Source organism: Garra rufa, chromosome 4 (assembly GCF_049309525.1).
Source record: "Garra rufa chromosome 4, GarRuf1.0, whole genome shotgun sequence".
In the NCBI taxonomy this organism is placed as follows: Eukaryota; Metazoa; Chordata; class Actinopteri; order Cypriniformes; family Cyprinidae; genus Garra; species Garra rufa.
The window spans coordinates 5,116,264-5,133,693 of NC_133364.1; the positions used below are offsets into that span (position 1 = coordinate 5,116,264).

Here is a 17,430-nt window from a genome sequence, read left to right on the forward strand (position 1 = left end):
TACCCTTTGTAGCAATTTAGTAAAAAAAAAAAAAAAGTAGTAATTAAGTTTAGGAACTTAAATGCACTATGCTTCTCCAAGAGGGTGAGATCAGAAGAACATACCCATAATGCATTACAATATGAACAGCCAATCAGAACAAATTACTAATTATGTTAGTTCGCTATGGTTTGTCTTTTTTTTTGTTAAAAAAAAACCCATCAGACTATCTGGGGGAAAAAAAGACCTAAAACATGCACCCTCCTGTGGCGTTTTTGTGAATTACACAGCTATAAATTGACTCTAATGATCTTAAAGATCTGCTATACATCTGCAAGATGGTGAGAGCAGAAGAGCATACGACACATTGCACTATGAACAGCCAATCAGAAATACGTATGTCCTGTCATCTGTTAAAAGTAAATAAACAAATGATGAACACATGTATTATTAACTTAATTAAATTAACTTCTCAAATTGCATCTAATTAAATTGGTTGAGCCCTCCGGTGGTGATTTTTGTGAATTACAGCGCTCGAAATTGAGGCTAATGAACTTAAATTGGTTGCGCCCTCCGGTGGTGACTTTTGTGAATTACAGCGCTTGAAATTGAGGCTAATGAACTTAAATTGGTTGCGCCCTCCGGTGGTGATTTTTGTGAATTACAGCACTGCAAATTGCGTCTAATTAAATTGGTTGCGCCCTCCGGTGGTGATTTTTGTGAATTACAGCGCTGCAAATTGCATCTAATTAAATTGGTTGAGCCCTCCGGTGGTGATTTTTGTGAATTACAGCACTTGAAATTGAGGCTAATGAACTTAAATTGGTTGCGCCCTCTGGTGGTGATTTTTGTGAATTTCAGCACTGCAAATTGCATCTAATTAAATTGGTTGCGCCCTCCGGTGGTGATTTTTGTGAATTACAGTGCTTGAAATTGAGGCTAATGAACTTAAATTGGTTGCGCCCTCCGGTGGTGATTTTTGTGAATTACAGCACTGCAAATTGCTGTAATTAAATGTAATTAAATTGCATTAAATTGCATCTAATTAAATTGGTTGCGCCCTCCGGTGGTGACTTTTGTGAATTACAGCACTGCAAATTGCATCTAATTAAATTGGTTGCGCCCTCCGGTGGTGATTTTTGTGAATTACAGCACTGCAAATTGCTGTAATTAAATGTAATTAAATTGCATTAAATTGCATCTAATTAAATTGGTTGCGCCCTCCGGTGGTGATTTTTGTGAATTACAGCACTGCAAATTGCTGTAATTAAATGTAATTAAATTGCATTAAATTGCATCTAATTAAATTGGTTGCGCCCTCCGGTGGTGACTTTTGTGAATTACAGCACTGCAAATTGCATCTAATTAAATTGGTTGCGCCCTCCGGTGGTGACTTTTGTGAATTACAGCGCTTGAAATTGAGGCTAATGAACTTAAATTGGTTGCGCCCTCCGGTGGTGATTTTTGTGAATTTCAGCACTGCAAATTGCCTCTAATTAAATTCATTGCGCCCTCCGGTGGTGATTTTTGTGAATTACAGCACTGCAAATTGCTGTAATTAAATGTAATTAAATTGCATTAAATTGCATCTAATTAAATTGGTTGCGCCCTCCGGTGGTGATTTTTGTGAATTACAGCACTGCAAATTGCATCTAATTAAATTGGTTGCGCCCTCCGGTGGTGACTTTTGTGAATTACAGCACTGCAAATTGCATCTAATTAAATTGGTTGCGCCCTCCGGTGGTGATTTTTGTGAATTACAGCACTGCAAATTGCATCTAATTAAATTGGTTGCGCCCTCTGGTGGTGACTTTTGTGAATTACAGCACTGCAAATTGCATCTAATTAAATTGGTTGCGCCCTCCGGTGGTGATTTTTGTGAATTACAGCACTGCAAATTGCATCTAATTAAATTGGTTGCGCCCTCCGGTGGTGATTTTTGTGAATTACAGCACTGCAAATTGCATCTAATTAAATTGGTTGCGCCCTCCGGTGGTGACTTTTGTGAATTACAGCACTGCAAATTGCATCTAATTAAATTGGTTGCGCCCTCCGGTGGTGACTTTTGTGAATTACAGCGCTTGAAATTGAGGCTAATGAACTTAAATTGGTTGCGCCCTCCGGTGGTGATTTTTGTGAATTTCAGCACTGCAAATTGCCTCTAATTAAATTCATTGCGCCCTCCGGTGGTGAGTTTTGTGAATTACAGTGCTGCAAATTTAGTTTAATTAATCTAGACAAACAAAATATCTAAAAAATTTAGAGCATTAATAATAACGATTCCTCATGCTTGTGCACTGTTTTTAAAGTATAAACTATTAGCTGTTGTTATATATCACTTATTGGTTTTATTCACTATTCACTATCTGTATAACAGTATAGTATTTGCTATGAACCGTAGACTACTTCTAGTCATAATATCTGAACATTTTCTTGTGGAAAAACACCTTATTTGGTATTGTGTATTCGTTTTCGTCTGTTTGACATTCCCAGTGATCGACAGGCGCTCGTGCACGATGCAAAGTGCGCGGGACGATGACGTCACTCGCGTGAGACGGCAGTGCTGTGCTTGTCTGCGTTTAGTTTAGTTTCCCCGAATTCTGTCGTTTGTCCAAAATTTCCCTGGAGGTTTTCTTCTTTAGCAGGTGAGATGTAAACACGTCGCCTCCTGCTTCTGTGGGTGGTGTCGTAATTTGTACCGTTAGTTTGTCCGCGCTCGAGTTTTGTCTTCAGGTGTGTTCGCTTCCTGTTTGATATGTTAATTTACATGCGTTATAAGTCAACACTACGCTTTTTAACTACATAAACATCGTTATAAAATCTCCACTGCGGTCAGATATTTGTACTATACTTCTAAATACTGTTATTATATGTCGTGTGTATGTTTTATGGTGTGAAAACATAAAACACATGCATCCTGGTTGTGAACAATGTGTTAAAGTGTGAAACTACTAAGATGCAGGTGAAATGTCACTGAACAAGACCTTTGGTCCGGACACAATGGCATAAGTAGATTATCTGAGAGTAATAACAGCTTTGATTAGCTAGGAATTATGCTTTTTTTCTTTTAAGATTGTATCTAAACTTGTATATATTAATAAAAGTCTAACACATTTTGGTTTCTTTATTTCTTCTTTTGTCAAACAGCTGAAATAAAATGACATTGCAGTGGACTGCGGTTGCATCTTTCCTGTACGTGGAAATCGGTGTCCTCGTCATCTTATGTCTGCCGTTCATCTCTGCTCAAAGGTAAAATATTCCCTTTTGGTCCATTTCTGTTGGCTGTTGTCCACTTTCTCTTACTGACACCCATGTTTGCAGATGGCAGAGTATTTTCAAATGGAGCATCTGGAACCGTCTCTCTCACTTCTGGAACAAGGGCTTTCTCACCATGATAATAATCCTCATCGTTCTCTTTCTTGGTATGTACTTTTCTGTTTTCATTGCCATGTCTTAAAGGAATAGTTCACACAAAAATGATAATTACAAGATGTAGATGAGTTTGTTTCTTCATCAGATTTGGAGAAATGTAGCATTGCATCACTTGCTCACCAATGGATCCTCTGCAATGAATGGGTGCTTTCAGAATGAGAGTCTAAACAGCTGATAAAAACATCACCACAAGTGAAAAGCTGCATGTTTGTATAAAACAAATATATTATTAAGATGTTTTAACATTAAAACTAAAATATGAGTCCATAATAAAACCGTTTTGGCTTGTAAATGGTGCTTGATTTGTGCATACACTATCAGTCAAAAGTTTTTGAACAGTAAGATTTCTAATGTTTTTTTTTTTTTTTTAAAGAAGTCTCTTCTGCTCACCAATCCTGCATTTATTTGATCCAAAGTACAGCAAAAACAGTAACATTTAGAAACATTTTTTACCATTAAAAAAAAAAAAAACTGTTCACCTTTGGATTATATGTTAAAATGTCATTTATTCCTGTGACTTCACAGCTGAATTTTTAGCATAATTACTCTAGTCACATCTTTCAGAAATCATTTTAATATTCTGATTTGCTGCTCAAAAAAATGTATTATGTCGAAAACAGCAGAGTAGAATTTTTTCAGGTTTCTTTGATGAATAGAAAGTCCCGGAGAACAGCATTTATCTGAAATACAAATCTTTTGTAACATTATGAATGTCTTTATCATCACTTTTGATCAATTAAAAGCATCCCTGCTTAATAAAAGTATTAATTTCTATTAATTTTCTATACTAATGTTACGAAAGCTTTTTATTTCAGATAAATCCTGATCTTTGGATCTTTCTATTCATCAAAGAATTCTGAATAAAATGACTCAACTGTTTTTAATATTGATAATAATAATAATAATAATAATAATAATGGCAAATCGGCATATTAGAAATATTTCTGAAGGATCATGTGACACTGAGGACTGGAGTAATGATGCTAAAAATTCAGATTTGATCACAGGAATATATTCCATTTTAAAATATATTCAAATAGAAAGCAGTCACTTTAAATAGTAAAAATATTTTACAATATTACAGCTTTTTCTGTATTTTGAATCAAATAAATGCAGTCTTGGTGAGCAGAAGAAAAAAAACAACATTAAAAATGTTGACTGGTAGTGTATTACTTCTAATATTTAAGCTGACAGCAACAGTTTAAATTTAAAAATGTCTTAATGATGGATTTGTTTCTTACAAGCATGCAGCTTTTCACTTGTGGTGTGGATTACTCGTAGATTAATGTGATGTTTTTATCACCTGTTTGGACTCTCATTCTGACGGCACCCATTCACTGCACTTCTGCATTTTTCCAAATCTGATGAAGAAGCAAACTCATCTACATCTACATGGATGACCTAAGGGTGGAAAATTTCGATTAGAAATAACCCGAGTTGTGTTGTAATCGTTGCAGACGCCCTGCGGGAGGTGAGGAAATACTCAAGCACTGACCAGAGCAAAGATGCCAAACTGCACCCCAACATGTTTGACCACATGCACATGAAGCTCTTCCGAGCCCAGAGGAACCTCTACATCTCTGGCTTCTCACTCTTCCTGTGGCTGTACGTATTAATTGACATGAATGACATGGCTCGTTGGCAGTGTGTCTTTTGATATTGAACTCTGCTGCTGTTTTCTGGCAGTGTCATGAGGAGAGTCATCACTCTGATTAACCAGTTGGCCACGGCCATCGGCACCACCGCTGCTCTGCAGACTCAGGCTGAAAGCGCAAACAAAGCTGCCAAGAAATACATGGAGGACAATGAGATGCTCAAACAGGTTAAAAGCCTTAAATCCCTTGAAACCTGCAGCACATTTCACCCAAAAATTAAAAGAGTGATATATAGAAATAATACTTTTACTTATATATTTAACTTTGATGAAAAGAATGCACATTTTTACAAATTTTGCCCCAAAATTAAGGGTCAGATTTGTAGAAATTATATTTTAAATGCATAAGAATTCTTTTGATTTTGGGGTGAAATATGACCTAAATCATATTTCTAGTTTAATTGTGATGAAAATAATGCAAAAGGTTTTGCAATTCTTCATGCATAAAATGTTTTTTTTTTTTTTCGATTTTGGGGTGCAATAAATCATATTTCTAGTTTAATTGTGATTAAAATAATGCAACATTTAGACTTAAATGAAACCTGCACATTTCACCCAAAATTAAAAGACAGAAATAACAATTTTTTTCAATTAAGCATTTGCAATCAATTTTTTTTAAATAGCTCTCACGTAATCCAAGTGATGGATGAGGAATAATAAAATTAATATTTTCAATTAAGAATTTATGAAAATAATGCACACATTTCTCCCAAAAATCAAAAGACAAAATTTAAGAAAAACATTCAGTTAAGAATTTAATTGTCATGAAAATAATGCAAAACTGTTTTTATACTGTGCAAATGTTGTTTTCTTTTGATTTTTGGGTAAAATGTAAGTTATATTTGTATTATATCTATATAATTGTGACCCTGGACCACAAAACCAGACTGAAGTAGCACGGGTATATTTGTAGCAATAGCTAAAAACACATTGGATCGGTCAAAAGGATTTCTTTCATGTCAAAAATCATTAGGATATTAAGTAAAGATCATGTTCCATGAAAATATATAGTAAATTTCCTACCGTAAATATATAGAAATATAATTTTTGTTTAGTAATATGCATTGCTAAGAACTTGATTTAGACAACTTTAAAGGTGATTTTCTCAATATTTAGATTTTTTGCACCCTTAGATTCCAGATATTCAAATAGTTGTATCTCAGCCAAATATTGTCCTAACCTAAAAAACTATACATCAATGGAAAGCTTATTTATTCAGACTTTCATTTGTAGTCCAGGGATTAGAGAGCAATGAACACTGTGCAGGGACCATGTCAGTCTAAACACAGTTCATGCATGGAGCTCACTTCTAATGAGCTGGTTATCTGAATCAGGTGTGTTAACTAAGAGACACTTGCAAAATACGCAGAGCAGGACTGGAATTGAGAATTGCTGGAATAAATGATTGTAGTGTTTAAGGAACTGGTGTTTTTACAGACCCTTTACTAATAGAAGGTACAAACTGTTGTCATGCTCAGGCACTTACAGACGCTAAAGGAGGAGGAGGAAAGATACAAGATCCAGAAGAGAACAAACTCCTGAAGAAAGAGGTGCAGAGACTGACGGAGGAGCTGAAGAGCAGCACAGATGGTACAGACACTCCACACTCATTCTGCTTCACAATTACAGTCAAACTAATGATCTGGAAACAGAGCAGCTCTACAAGTTATGGCTGATTGTTTTTCTCTAGCTCTGAAAAAGTCAAAGTCAGATTTGGACACCATGAAAAAACAAACTGAAGGACTGACCAAAGAATACGATCGTCTCCTTCAAGAGCACCAGGAGCTTCAGGTAATTTCAAACCAACCGTATTATATTATAAACGGGCTTAGGAAGTAGCAGCTATCATCATTAATTAAAACGATAAACCATAAAACATTTTAAAATTTTAAATGCATTTCAATTTAAATAAAAGAACTGAACTGAAACTGAACTGAAATAAAACAAAAAACTAACTTTTCTTTCAAATTTAAGTACAAAAAAAGTTATATACTTCAAATCTAAAAATAAATTTAAGTATTTTTAAAGTACTAAAATAGCTAAAAAAACAAAAAAATTAGACATATATACACAATAAATAAATAAAAAAACAAAAATTACTAAAATAAAAACAAAATATACATTTAAAACCAAAATAAACAGTTTCTAATACTAAAATAACTAAAATCAAAACTTAATTAGAACTATATTGACATGTTTACAAGCATAATTACTAAACAGAAAATATAACTTTAAAACAGAAAAAAAGCTGAAAATATAACCTAAAAAACAAACTGTAAAGTTTTACTACTAAAGTAGTACTAAAATAACTAAAATCAAAACTTAAAACTATATAGAAAATTACTAAAACATTAAAATGAGAACAGAAAATAGAAGATAATATAATTTTTTTGTAACAAAAAACAAACCTGCATTTAGATTTGAAATGCTTAAATAACTACAAAAAATAAACTTCAAATTAAAATGAAAACAGAAAATATAACTTTCCTATAAAACAAACTTTCCTTGAAAGTTAAAATACAAAAAAAAAAACATAAATAGACATATGAGAACAAAATGTAACTTTTCTATAAAAAGTTATTTAAAGTTAAAGTACCAAAATAACTAAAACTTAATAAACTATATAGATGTATAAAAAATTACTAAAACTTTAAAATCAAAACTAAAAAATATAAAGTTTCCTTTAAAGTGGAAATACTAAAATAACTAAAAAAAACTAAAAAACTTTAGACATATTTACAAGCAAAATTACTAAACCTTTAAAATTAAAACAGAACATATCCCTTTCCTGTACAATTGTTTTCTTTAAAGTTTACAAAAAACTTTGCTATAATAGTTTTCTTTAAAGTTGAAGTACTAAAATTACTAGAACTTAAACTATATAGAAATTAAAATAAAAATTAGAAAATATAAACTTCCTTTAAAGTTGAAGTACTAAAATGACTCAAATAAAGACTATATAGACATTTACAAAAATGCAGATATCAGAAAATATAAATCTAATAAACTCTTTTATTATCTCTTTGATCCTAAAATAACAAAGTAGTAGATATATAGTAGATAGTTTTAATATATATTGTTTTGCATGTTTTAAACAAATGCTGCATGACTGCTTCCATGTATCAAATATATTCATCAAATGTTATATTTAAAACAATAAAGATTAAATATAATTTTGTTTGCACATTATAAACAAATACTATATAACTACCATGTTTTAACCAAAACATTAATCATAATTTAGTAATTTAGAAAATATAGCATATTTAAATCTAATTTAAATAGATGTAAATTGATTACACTTATTGTCAATGAAAAATAGTATTATTGTGCATCCCAACAAAATTACTAATTACAGATGATTTGTTACAGTAAAGAATATGATGTGAACAATACACTTTTTTTTCTCTTTTTTTTATTTTTTTAGAATCAGTTGGACAGCGGAGACAAAAAAGACAACTAGGAAAGCAGATGCATCGGAAACCTGTATGTTAATGCACGATAATCACCATCATGCTCAGTTTCTTCCACATACGCTCACCTGATAGCAGGACATGCAAACTGTTAGGAGTTCATGATATCACATCCTGTCAGGTTACACATCTGAAGTAGCAGTTTTCACAGTTTTCCGGCTTTGATCCTCTGGTTTTGATGTTGAAGTGGTGCAGTGCTGTATTTTGAGATTGCTGCATAATGCAGCGGTCTCCAAATAGAGCCACTGAAACCCAACACTCATTGATGTGTTTACAGGAAACCGTAGATTATTTAGTCAAAAAGCCATAGTGACTGATGTTTGCATGTTGCTTTCTTCTCTCCCTTCTTTTGTTTAAAAGTGCATATCAAACCAGGTTAGTCATGCAAACATGAGTCACAGTAGCTGTAATAGTAGTATATTTCCATCCAAAGACGACATAATGGAAGCCTATCGAAGATGACATAGATTACAGGCTACGTTAGTCATTTGATCAACTTTAATTAAGAAGAATAAAACCGTGTACACACAAACAACAGGTAAGAAGTACACATCACAATGAGACCATTTATTTCCGGGCTGAGCAAACAGTCTGTTAGCGAGCGGTTAGTGTTTGTTCTTGAGTTTTTGAGAGGTAGGTCAATTACACCTGAGTTCAAATGCTGTTAGTTGTTAAAACAATGTCAAATTTAAACAGAGATCATTAATTTCGAGTCCGTTTGAGGTAGATGCTTTTGTGCTATCGATGCTTACTAGGACAACATTGGTGAATCTTACAAAACATGTCCAGGCCATATTTCACCCTGAAATAAATTTATAGAGAAAATTAAAGAATTATTTATGAATTTAAAAATAGTTCATTACTAACTACATTTCTGCCATAGGATTATAAAAAGGTAACTGACTTTTTACCTCACAATTCAGACGTTTTTCTCACAATACACACAGAATTCTGAGAAAAAAAAATATTGCATTGCTAGACATAACTCGAAATTGTGAGCTAAAAAACCCCCATAAAAACAAAATCAAAATTCTGAGTTTATATTTTGTAATTGAGATTTTTGCATTTCAGAATTGTGAGGAAAAAGTCAGGATTACTAGATATACCTTACAATTCAGATGTTTTTCTCACAATATACACTGAATTCTGAGAAAAAAAATATTGAATTGCTAGACATAACTCGCAATTGTGAGCTAAAAAACCCCCATAAAAACAAAATCAAAATTCTGAGTTTATATTTTGTAATTGTGATTTTTGCATTTCAGAATTGTGAGGAAAAAGTCAGAATTACTAGATATAACCCACAATGGTGACTTTTACCTTACAATTCAGATGTTTTTCTCACAATATACGCTGAATTCTGAGAAAAGTCGTCAGAATTACTAGATATAATTTACAATTGTGAGAAAAGACTCATATAAACTTAGAAATTCAAGAAAGAAAATTAGAATTCTGAGTTTCTATTTTGTAATTCTGATTTTTGCATCTCAGAACTGTGAAGAAAAAGTCAGAATTACTAGATATAATTTGCAATTGTGAGAAAAGACTTTGTGAATTGTGAAGAATTAAAAATTACTAGTTATCTTTTTTATTTTTTAGTCCGTGGCAAGAAAAAGAACCGCAATATATAAACTCAGAATTTCAAGAAAGAAAATCTGAATTCTGAGTTTATATTTTGTAATTCTGATTTTTGCATCTAAGTTTTTTCCCTCCAAATTGAGAGAAAAAAAGTCTGAATTGTGATATAAACAGCAACAAATGGGCTTCCATGCATTTTCCCTTCAGTTCTATGACTGCAAGGCAGAAAATTGTTACTTTAATGCAAAAAGAAAAAAAATGCAACTAAAAATGAAGAATTGAGTAATTGTTCTGGATTTTAAATATGACCTGGACATGTTTTGTTGAGATTTACTGGGTATTTTACGTCAATGTTCACCTATTCTAGTCACAAAACTTGTACAATTTAAACCTAAACTTGTGTGACGATTAAAAGACTGTGAAAATTATCCTGCACTGTAAGACAGAAAAAAAGACGCAGCTAAATCAGATTTTTGTAATAAGATTATCACTTTTTTTTTTTTTTTCTCCAAATTCTAAGAATAAGCCGTCACCCACCGTGTGGGTGTTGGAAAGCATGCTGTCAGTACGTGTGTCTATGATGCATGAGGCTTCCATGCTCTCTTCCTCTCCCTCAGACGTAGGAAAAATTAAGAGAAAACTGAAGATGTTGTTTGTTATGCAAGATTGAATGCTTGGCTGATTCCCTAAGAATAGAAAATGGTCTAAAGTGTCTTATTAGGGGGATTGTTTATGCCGTTGTTGTATCGGTATCTTCCTGTCAAATATAACTATTTTATGAATCTTTTGTTCTAATGGGTGCAGAAATCACCTGTCTAAGTGCCTCGTTTACATTTAGCTGATTGCATATGCCATTTTCACAATTAAAGCGAAAAATGGTACTGATTGTGGATCGTTCCTGAAATGTAGTAAATCATTCATTTTATTTTTTTTAAGAAAGTATCTAATCTTTCACATAAATGCATTTTTTTTTTACACATCAGGATATTCACTTTAAAGTATACAAAAACATATCAGCAAATAAAATTATGTACTGCCTAACGTAAAAGCCAAGTAATAAATGCCACTCGTTTTATTTGCTTTACAAGTCACAAATAAAAATCCTTTGCTCGGCCGTCACAAAGGAACATTTTCGCCAGCTGAAACCAGACAACGATTTATACAAGTATATAAAAGAATAATTATTTGCAAATTTGAGGAACAATTGATTGAATGACCTGAGAATAGACCATGTAGACTTTGCCTTCTCTTTGTTTTTTTTTGGCACAGGAATGCACCCGTTCACACGTAACAACACACACGCACAGTGACATTGCACAACATCGATCATGAAGATGATTACTTACATACCCACAGTTCTGGCCCGTTCCTCGCGCCTTTCTTAAATAGAAGGAACTGCTGTCAGGCGACACTGAAAAGCACAATGGTGAGCGTTTCGTTCCTTCATGACAATACAAATGGGATGCGATTCGATATCCGACGACATAGTCAACCTGTAGCCCGCTTAACAAGGCCTACCTATATTAAGCACACAGTGTCGTGGTCAACTGTTTCAGGCATCTATCTGTGTGTATGGCAGAAGAGAGAGATACGACAGACGTGATCATGTTCCCACAAGGTGTTATCCTTATAGGGCCTGTGCACGACGATGGCTTCAATGAGAGGAAATCCAATGCTTAATTGCCTCTAGTTGGGCGTCCAACGCTTCTAAAAGCATCGTAAAGGAGAAGTTAACTTCCAGAACAAATTTAGAGATAATGTACTCACCCCCTTGCAATCCAAGACATGTCGTTCTTTCTTCAGTCATAAAGAAATTAGTCTTTTTGAGGAAAACTTTTCAGGATATTTCTCCATATAATGGACTTCTATGGTGCCCCAAGTTTGAACTTGAAAAATGCAGTATATATATTTAACCTCAAACACTTGTCTTGCTCTGCTTAAACTGTTTTTTTTTTTCCAAGACAGTTACACTGCAAAAAATGCTTTTCTTGTTTCCAGCCAAAATCTCTAAAAATTCTTAAAATCAAGAAGGAGTTTCTAAACAAGTAAAAAAATAGTTGTGTTTTTAGAAAAAACAAGTCAAAATTATGTGTTTTTCTTGAAACGAGCACAATTTGGTATAATATAATAATTACATATATATATAAAGATAAAATATTGCTCTGCCTGAACTGTTTTTTTTTTCGGTTCAAGAGAGATACAATGCAAAAACATTATTTTCTTACTTAGATTTTTTTGTCTTGTTTCCAGCCAAAATATCTAATAATTCTTAAATTAAGAAGGATTTTCTAAACAAGTAAAAATTATTTTCTTGTTTTCAGAAAAAAAAAACAAGTCAAAAGTGTTTTTTAATCGCTTATAATCTGCCAAAGAAAAATAATCCTGAAATAAGGTTTTTTTCTTACCCCATTGGCAGATTATTTTGCTTGTCCTAAGCAAAAACTCACTTAATTTGGACTTGTTTCTTGTAAGAAAACAATTTTTTTGCAGTGTAATTGTCTTGAACTGGAAAACAGTTCAGGCAGAGCAACACAAGAGGTTTGAGGTTAAAAACTATATAAATAGAAATTTTTGTAAAAAAAAAAAAAAAAAAAATACCTGATCGTTTCGCTTGATAAGACCCTTCTTCCTCGGCTGGGATCATTTACAAACGCATTTTAACTGCAAACTGCAAGTCCATAGAAGTTGGAGAAAAATCCTGAAAAACAATTTCTTTATGAATGAAGAACGAAAGACATGAACATCTTGGATGACAAGAGGGTGAGTACATCAGTAAAGTTTTGTTCTGAGTGTGAACTTCTCCTTTAACGTTAAATCCAAACAAGTTAGGTAGTTTGTAAGACATTCTTCTTCTTCTTTTTACCCAAAACATACATTCAAGAAATAATTCTACTATATCAAAAACAACTTATTTCACATCATTTACACAAGTCCGATATAAAGTGTCCTGTCCTCACGGCCCTGTGTACGCGAGTCACAGACGCGTCTCCCGTTCCGGGTCGTAATCTGCCGTCCGCGGGCATTGGTCCGAGTTACAGCTGTTGTTTTCTTCTTTCCTGAGAGCCTGCAGTTCGCCGGCCGCTGCTCCCGTGCCTCCGTTTGCCAGCGTGTTGCGCTCTTGTCGTCGAACGTGTCGTCGTAACACCACCAGCCCGAGAATGCACAGGAAGAAGGAAGCGGTCCGTAAGCCCAGCGTCAGGCCTAGATATGCTATCCTGAGCGACAGAGAGGAAAAATACAGGATGATAATAAACCGAACCAAATTATAAACCTAGACATACCAGGGTTTCTGCGAGTCCTAAATTGGATCAGAATGTCTTTAATTTCGAAACTCATGCAATGAAATGTTGCATGCATTGCTAACAATAAACAATCTTCTGAGTATTTTTGCTTTCCAATTTAAAAAACTAGACATGCTAAAGATATGTTTACTTGAGATGCAATTGTAAACTGCCAAAAAAATAGAAAATGAAGGGAGTTCATGCTTAAAACAAGAACAATATCTGTCAGTGGGTCATGAAAACATCCCATTTTTTTGCAGTTTTGTTCTGGTTTTAATCATACAATAAAATAAGATTTATAATCTAGATTTAAGAATCTCACGACATTTGCAATGAAAAACAAAAATACTACGCTTTTACAAAATGATTACAAAGTATGGTGTAAAAAAATTCTGTATTCTAGTGTTTTGGAGCAGAGCTATTTTACCTTTAAGCATTTTTTCCCTTAAAATGAATTAAAGAGTAATGTATCTGTTGGAACTTGTATTTTCAAACAAACTGCTTATACAACTCATTGTCTGCTTCCTAGACATTTACATTAGTGACCCTGGACCACAAAACCAGTCATAAGGGTCAATTTTTTGAAATTGAGATTTATGAAAGCTGAATAAATAAGCTTTCTATTGATGTATGGTTTGTTAGAATACTACAATATTTTGCAGACATAGAAAAAATTAAAATCTGAAACCTGTTGGGGCAAAAAATTAATTTAAATTGAGAAAATCACTTTTAAAATGGTCCTAATGAATTTCTTAGCAATGCATTTTGCTCATTAAAAATTAAGTTTGGATATACGTACGGCATGAAATTGACAAAATATCTTTATGGAACATGATCTTTACTTAATATCCTAATGATTTTTGGCATAAAAGATCAATTGGTTATTTTGACCCATGCAATGTATTTTTGGCTATTGCTATAAATGCACCCATGCTACTTATGACTGGTTTGGGGTCCAGGGTCACATATTGACATTTTGTGTTCCCTTCAATTTATTTCTTAAATTTTCTTGACTTAGTCTTAAAAGGGTGTTAATTTGACCTTGATCCACACCTACAGAAACCCTAATGTACACAAGAATTTCAGTTTGTTCAATTAAGTTACTAGAGTAATGACAGTAAATTATGCATAGTTACATGCAATAACCCTAAACCAAATTATAATGATAACCCTATTATAAGTTTGTTTATTTATTTATGTTGGACTGTACTTAAATGCACACTTACACTTTAAAAAGACATCATAAAACAAAGTGTAAATAATTTCATATTACAGCATCACATTATACAAGATATGCTTACATGCACTAATTTTTCTGAATTAATTCAATTTGCATATTTGTTTACATGCATTGTGCACAACACTTAAGCGCATATGCAATAATGTCATGTTTGGCTTAAAAAGAAAGCTGACATAAGTCAAAAGAGTGTTATTTTTAAGCTAATATTTAGTAAACATTCACTCCAATATTCAAAGGCCAGTTCCATACAACATGAGGTGTAAATAAATCACATTTGTAAGACATAAAATGCATGTAAACATGCATCACGGCCTAAAGTATGTCTGAATGTGACTGATTTAATAGTCCGATTTAAGCATTCATTTATGAATTAGCAACAAATATACACTGCCTTTCAAAATATTGGGTTTAGTAAGATATAAAAAAAAAAAATTCGTATGCTCATCAAATAATGTGTTTATTTGATCAAAAATCCAGAAAAAATATTGTGAAATATTATTTCAATATAAAATAACTGTTTTTATATATGTGAATATATTTGAAAATGTTATTTATTCCTATGATGCAAAGCTGAATTTTTTATAAAAACTGTTGTGCTGCTTATTATATTTAATTTAATATTTAGTTGGAACCTGTAACACTTTTTCCAGGATTCTTTAGCAAATAAAAAAGTTACAAAGAACAGCATGTATTTTAAATATAATCTTTTGTAACAATATAAACTACTATTTAAAAATTTGTGGTCAGTAAATGTTTCTTTTTTTAAAATAAATTAATACTTTTATTCATAATACATGTGTCTAATTGATAGAATGTGATAGAAAAGATTTATATTTTAAATAAATGCTGTTCTTTTAAACTTTTTATTCATCAAAGAATCCTGAAAAAAAAACATTGATGACATTGATAATAAAAGGTTCATGTGGCACTAAAGACTGGAGTAACAGCTGATGACAATATAGCTTTGCATCACAGGAATTAAATTATATTTTAAAATGCATTAATAAAAAACATTATTTTAAATTGTAATAAATACTAATTTATTTTACAATAATTTTACAATATTAGTTTTTTTTTTGTATTGTAGACCAAGTAAATGCAGCCTTGATGAGCATGTAAAATTCTTAAAAAAACATTAAAAATCTTACTAATCCCAAACTGATGAAAGGCAGTGTAAGTAGTGTCACTTTTGCTTATTCCAACCCTAAACTGCAAGTCTGTAGTCAGAGTCAAATACCTGTAGGCAGTGGTGTTGTAGATTCGACAGGCTCCTCTCCCACCGCATTTCTTCTGACCCCATTTCAGACAGGTGGTGTCTATGATGGCTCCGAAGTATATTGGAGCTGGAATTCCAGCTATAGAAGATAAAAACACACCATACCATCCACTACTGCTTCAAAACAAATCATCATTACCAGTGTGACTACAAAATGATTCAGCAGAGACGTCAACAGCACCAAACACCACAGCGTCTCTCACCTAGAGTGCGTGTCGTCAATGTGTGAAAACCCAGAGCTAAAGACTTCAGCTGAGGTCTGATGCATCTGTTGATGAAACCACAGAAAGAACAGCTAGATTATTTCCTTTTAGAATAATCAAAAACATGTCTGACAGATGCACTGCTTACAAGACATAGGGCTTAGTGCTAGTTTAAGATTCAAACAAGCAAAAAGAATGGAAATATAATAAAAAAAGAAAATATATAATGTGAAAAATAAATAAGTACAATACAACCAAATGTACTACTACTGTGGCTACTTCTAATAGATTGAAAATAATTGCATAGGTTGAATACTGAAAACAGTTGAAAAAATTGAAAAATTTTTTTTTGAAAAATTAAATGAAGAGATGTTTTGTGATATTATTCGATTTAATCTTATATATTAATACATTGATTATTTTGCATGTAAAATGCATGCAAAATTTAAATAACCATATTTATTATTTTGATACATTTTCCTATGAATTCACAGGCAAATGTAAAATTGTTGTCAATGTAAAATGCAATAGTTATTCAGTTTTTTATAAACTATAATAAATAAATTATAAATTTTAAAATAAAATTTTAATCAAGTAAAAATATATATTTATATTATATTTACATTTTCTATTGTGGAGTGCCTTGCATTGATTATTTTATGTGATAAATATTAACGCATTATTTTTTTCTTACTAGATTTACCTATTAATCTATGAAATGTAAAATGAAAAAATGCACAATTGTTATAATGATAAAAAAACAATTAAAAACTTTATTCTAGTCGTTTAAACAATTCTAAAGACATAAAATCAATTCTAAATATATATATATATTAAAAAAATCAAACATATTTTTCTATTTTCATAATAAATTGAATAATCATTGCACGTTATATATATATATATATATATATATTTATATATTTTTTATGCATTGAATAAAAGTATGGTTGATTTTGCAAATTTATGCAAACTATTGCAAGTTATATTTATTTTTTTACGAAAGTACCATGAATTGCTAACAGTAGACAACCTAACATCAACATATTTAAATTGAGAAATTTAAAAATAACAAATCATCATGCATAAAATGCAAAGCATTTTAAATACAAGACAAAATTAGCAGAAATTATAGCTTGTTAAAAAAAATCTTTAACATGCATGTATGAATTGTGCATAATACCAGAAACATTTATTATGAAAATAAATGAGTTTTATATTGCTAACAGAGCTATTTCGAGAGCAAAATTGAATCAGGCCACTAGAAAACTTCAGAACAGCAATATGCAGATGACTTCATCCAAACGAATCACG

The 17,430-nt window shown here is 32.1% G+C and overlaps 2 protein-coding genes across 6 annotated transcripts in view; one reads left to right on the forward strand and one right to left on the reverse strand.

The window, feature by feature from the left end:
* Nucleotides 1-9,338, forward strand: part of LOC141333505 (B-cell receptor-associated protein 29-like) — a 28,607-nt gene extending 19,269 nt beyond the window's left edge. For 4 of the 5 annotated variants that reach the window (XM_073838525.1, XM_073838527.1, XM_073838529.1 and 1 more), the window contains 7 exons: nucleotides 3,127-3,228; nucleotides 3,301-3,401; nucleotides 4,869-5,016; nucleotides 5,098-5,233; nucleotides 6,544-6,655; nucleotides 6,756-6,856; nucleotides 8,493-9,338. In XM_073838525.1, coding sequence (XP_073694626.1) covers nucleotides 3,137-3,228; nucleotides 3,301-3,401; nucleotides 4,869-5,016; nucleotides 5,098-5,233; nucleotides 6,544-6,655; nucleotides 6,756-6,856; nucleotides 8,493-8,528 — 726 coding nt within the window. In that variant the 5' untranslated portion in view covers nucleotides 3,127-3,136 and the 3' untranslated portion in view covers nucleotides 8,529-9,338. Of the gene's footprint in view, nucleotides 1-2,512; nucleotides 2,625-3,126; nucleotides 3,229-3,300; nucleotides 3,402-4,868; nucleotides 5,017-5,097; nucleotides 5,234-6,543; nucleotides 6,656-6,755; nucleotides 6,857-8,492 lie in introns of those variants that run through there. The other variant, XM_073838528.1, reaches the window with a different exon arrangement.
* Nucleotides 9,339-9,628: 290 nt separating this feature from the next.
* Nucleotides 9,629-17,430, reverse strand: part of slco1c1 (solute carrier organic anion transporter family, member 1C1) — a 40,912-nt gene continuing 33,110 nt past the window's right edge. Inside the window, exons 13-15 of the mRNA XM_073838531.1 lie at nucleotides 16,117-16,181; nucleotides 15,875-15,992; nucleotides 9,629-13,331 (exon numbers count right to left, since the gene is read on the reverse strand). Of these exons, the coding sequence (XP_073694632.1) occupies nucleotides 13,091-13,331; nucleotides 15,875-15,992; nucleotides 16,117-16,181 (424 nt within the window). The 3' untranslated portion in view covers nucleotides 9,629-13,090. The remainder of the gene's footprint in view (nucleotides 13,332-15,874; nucleotides 15,993-16,116; nucleotides 16,182-17,430) is intronic.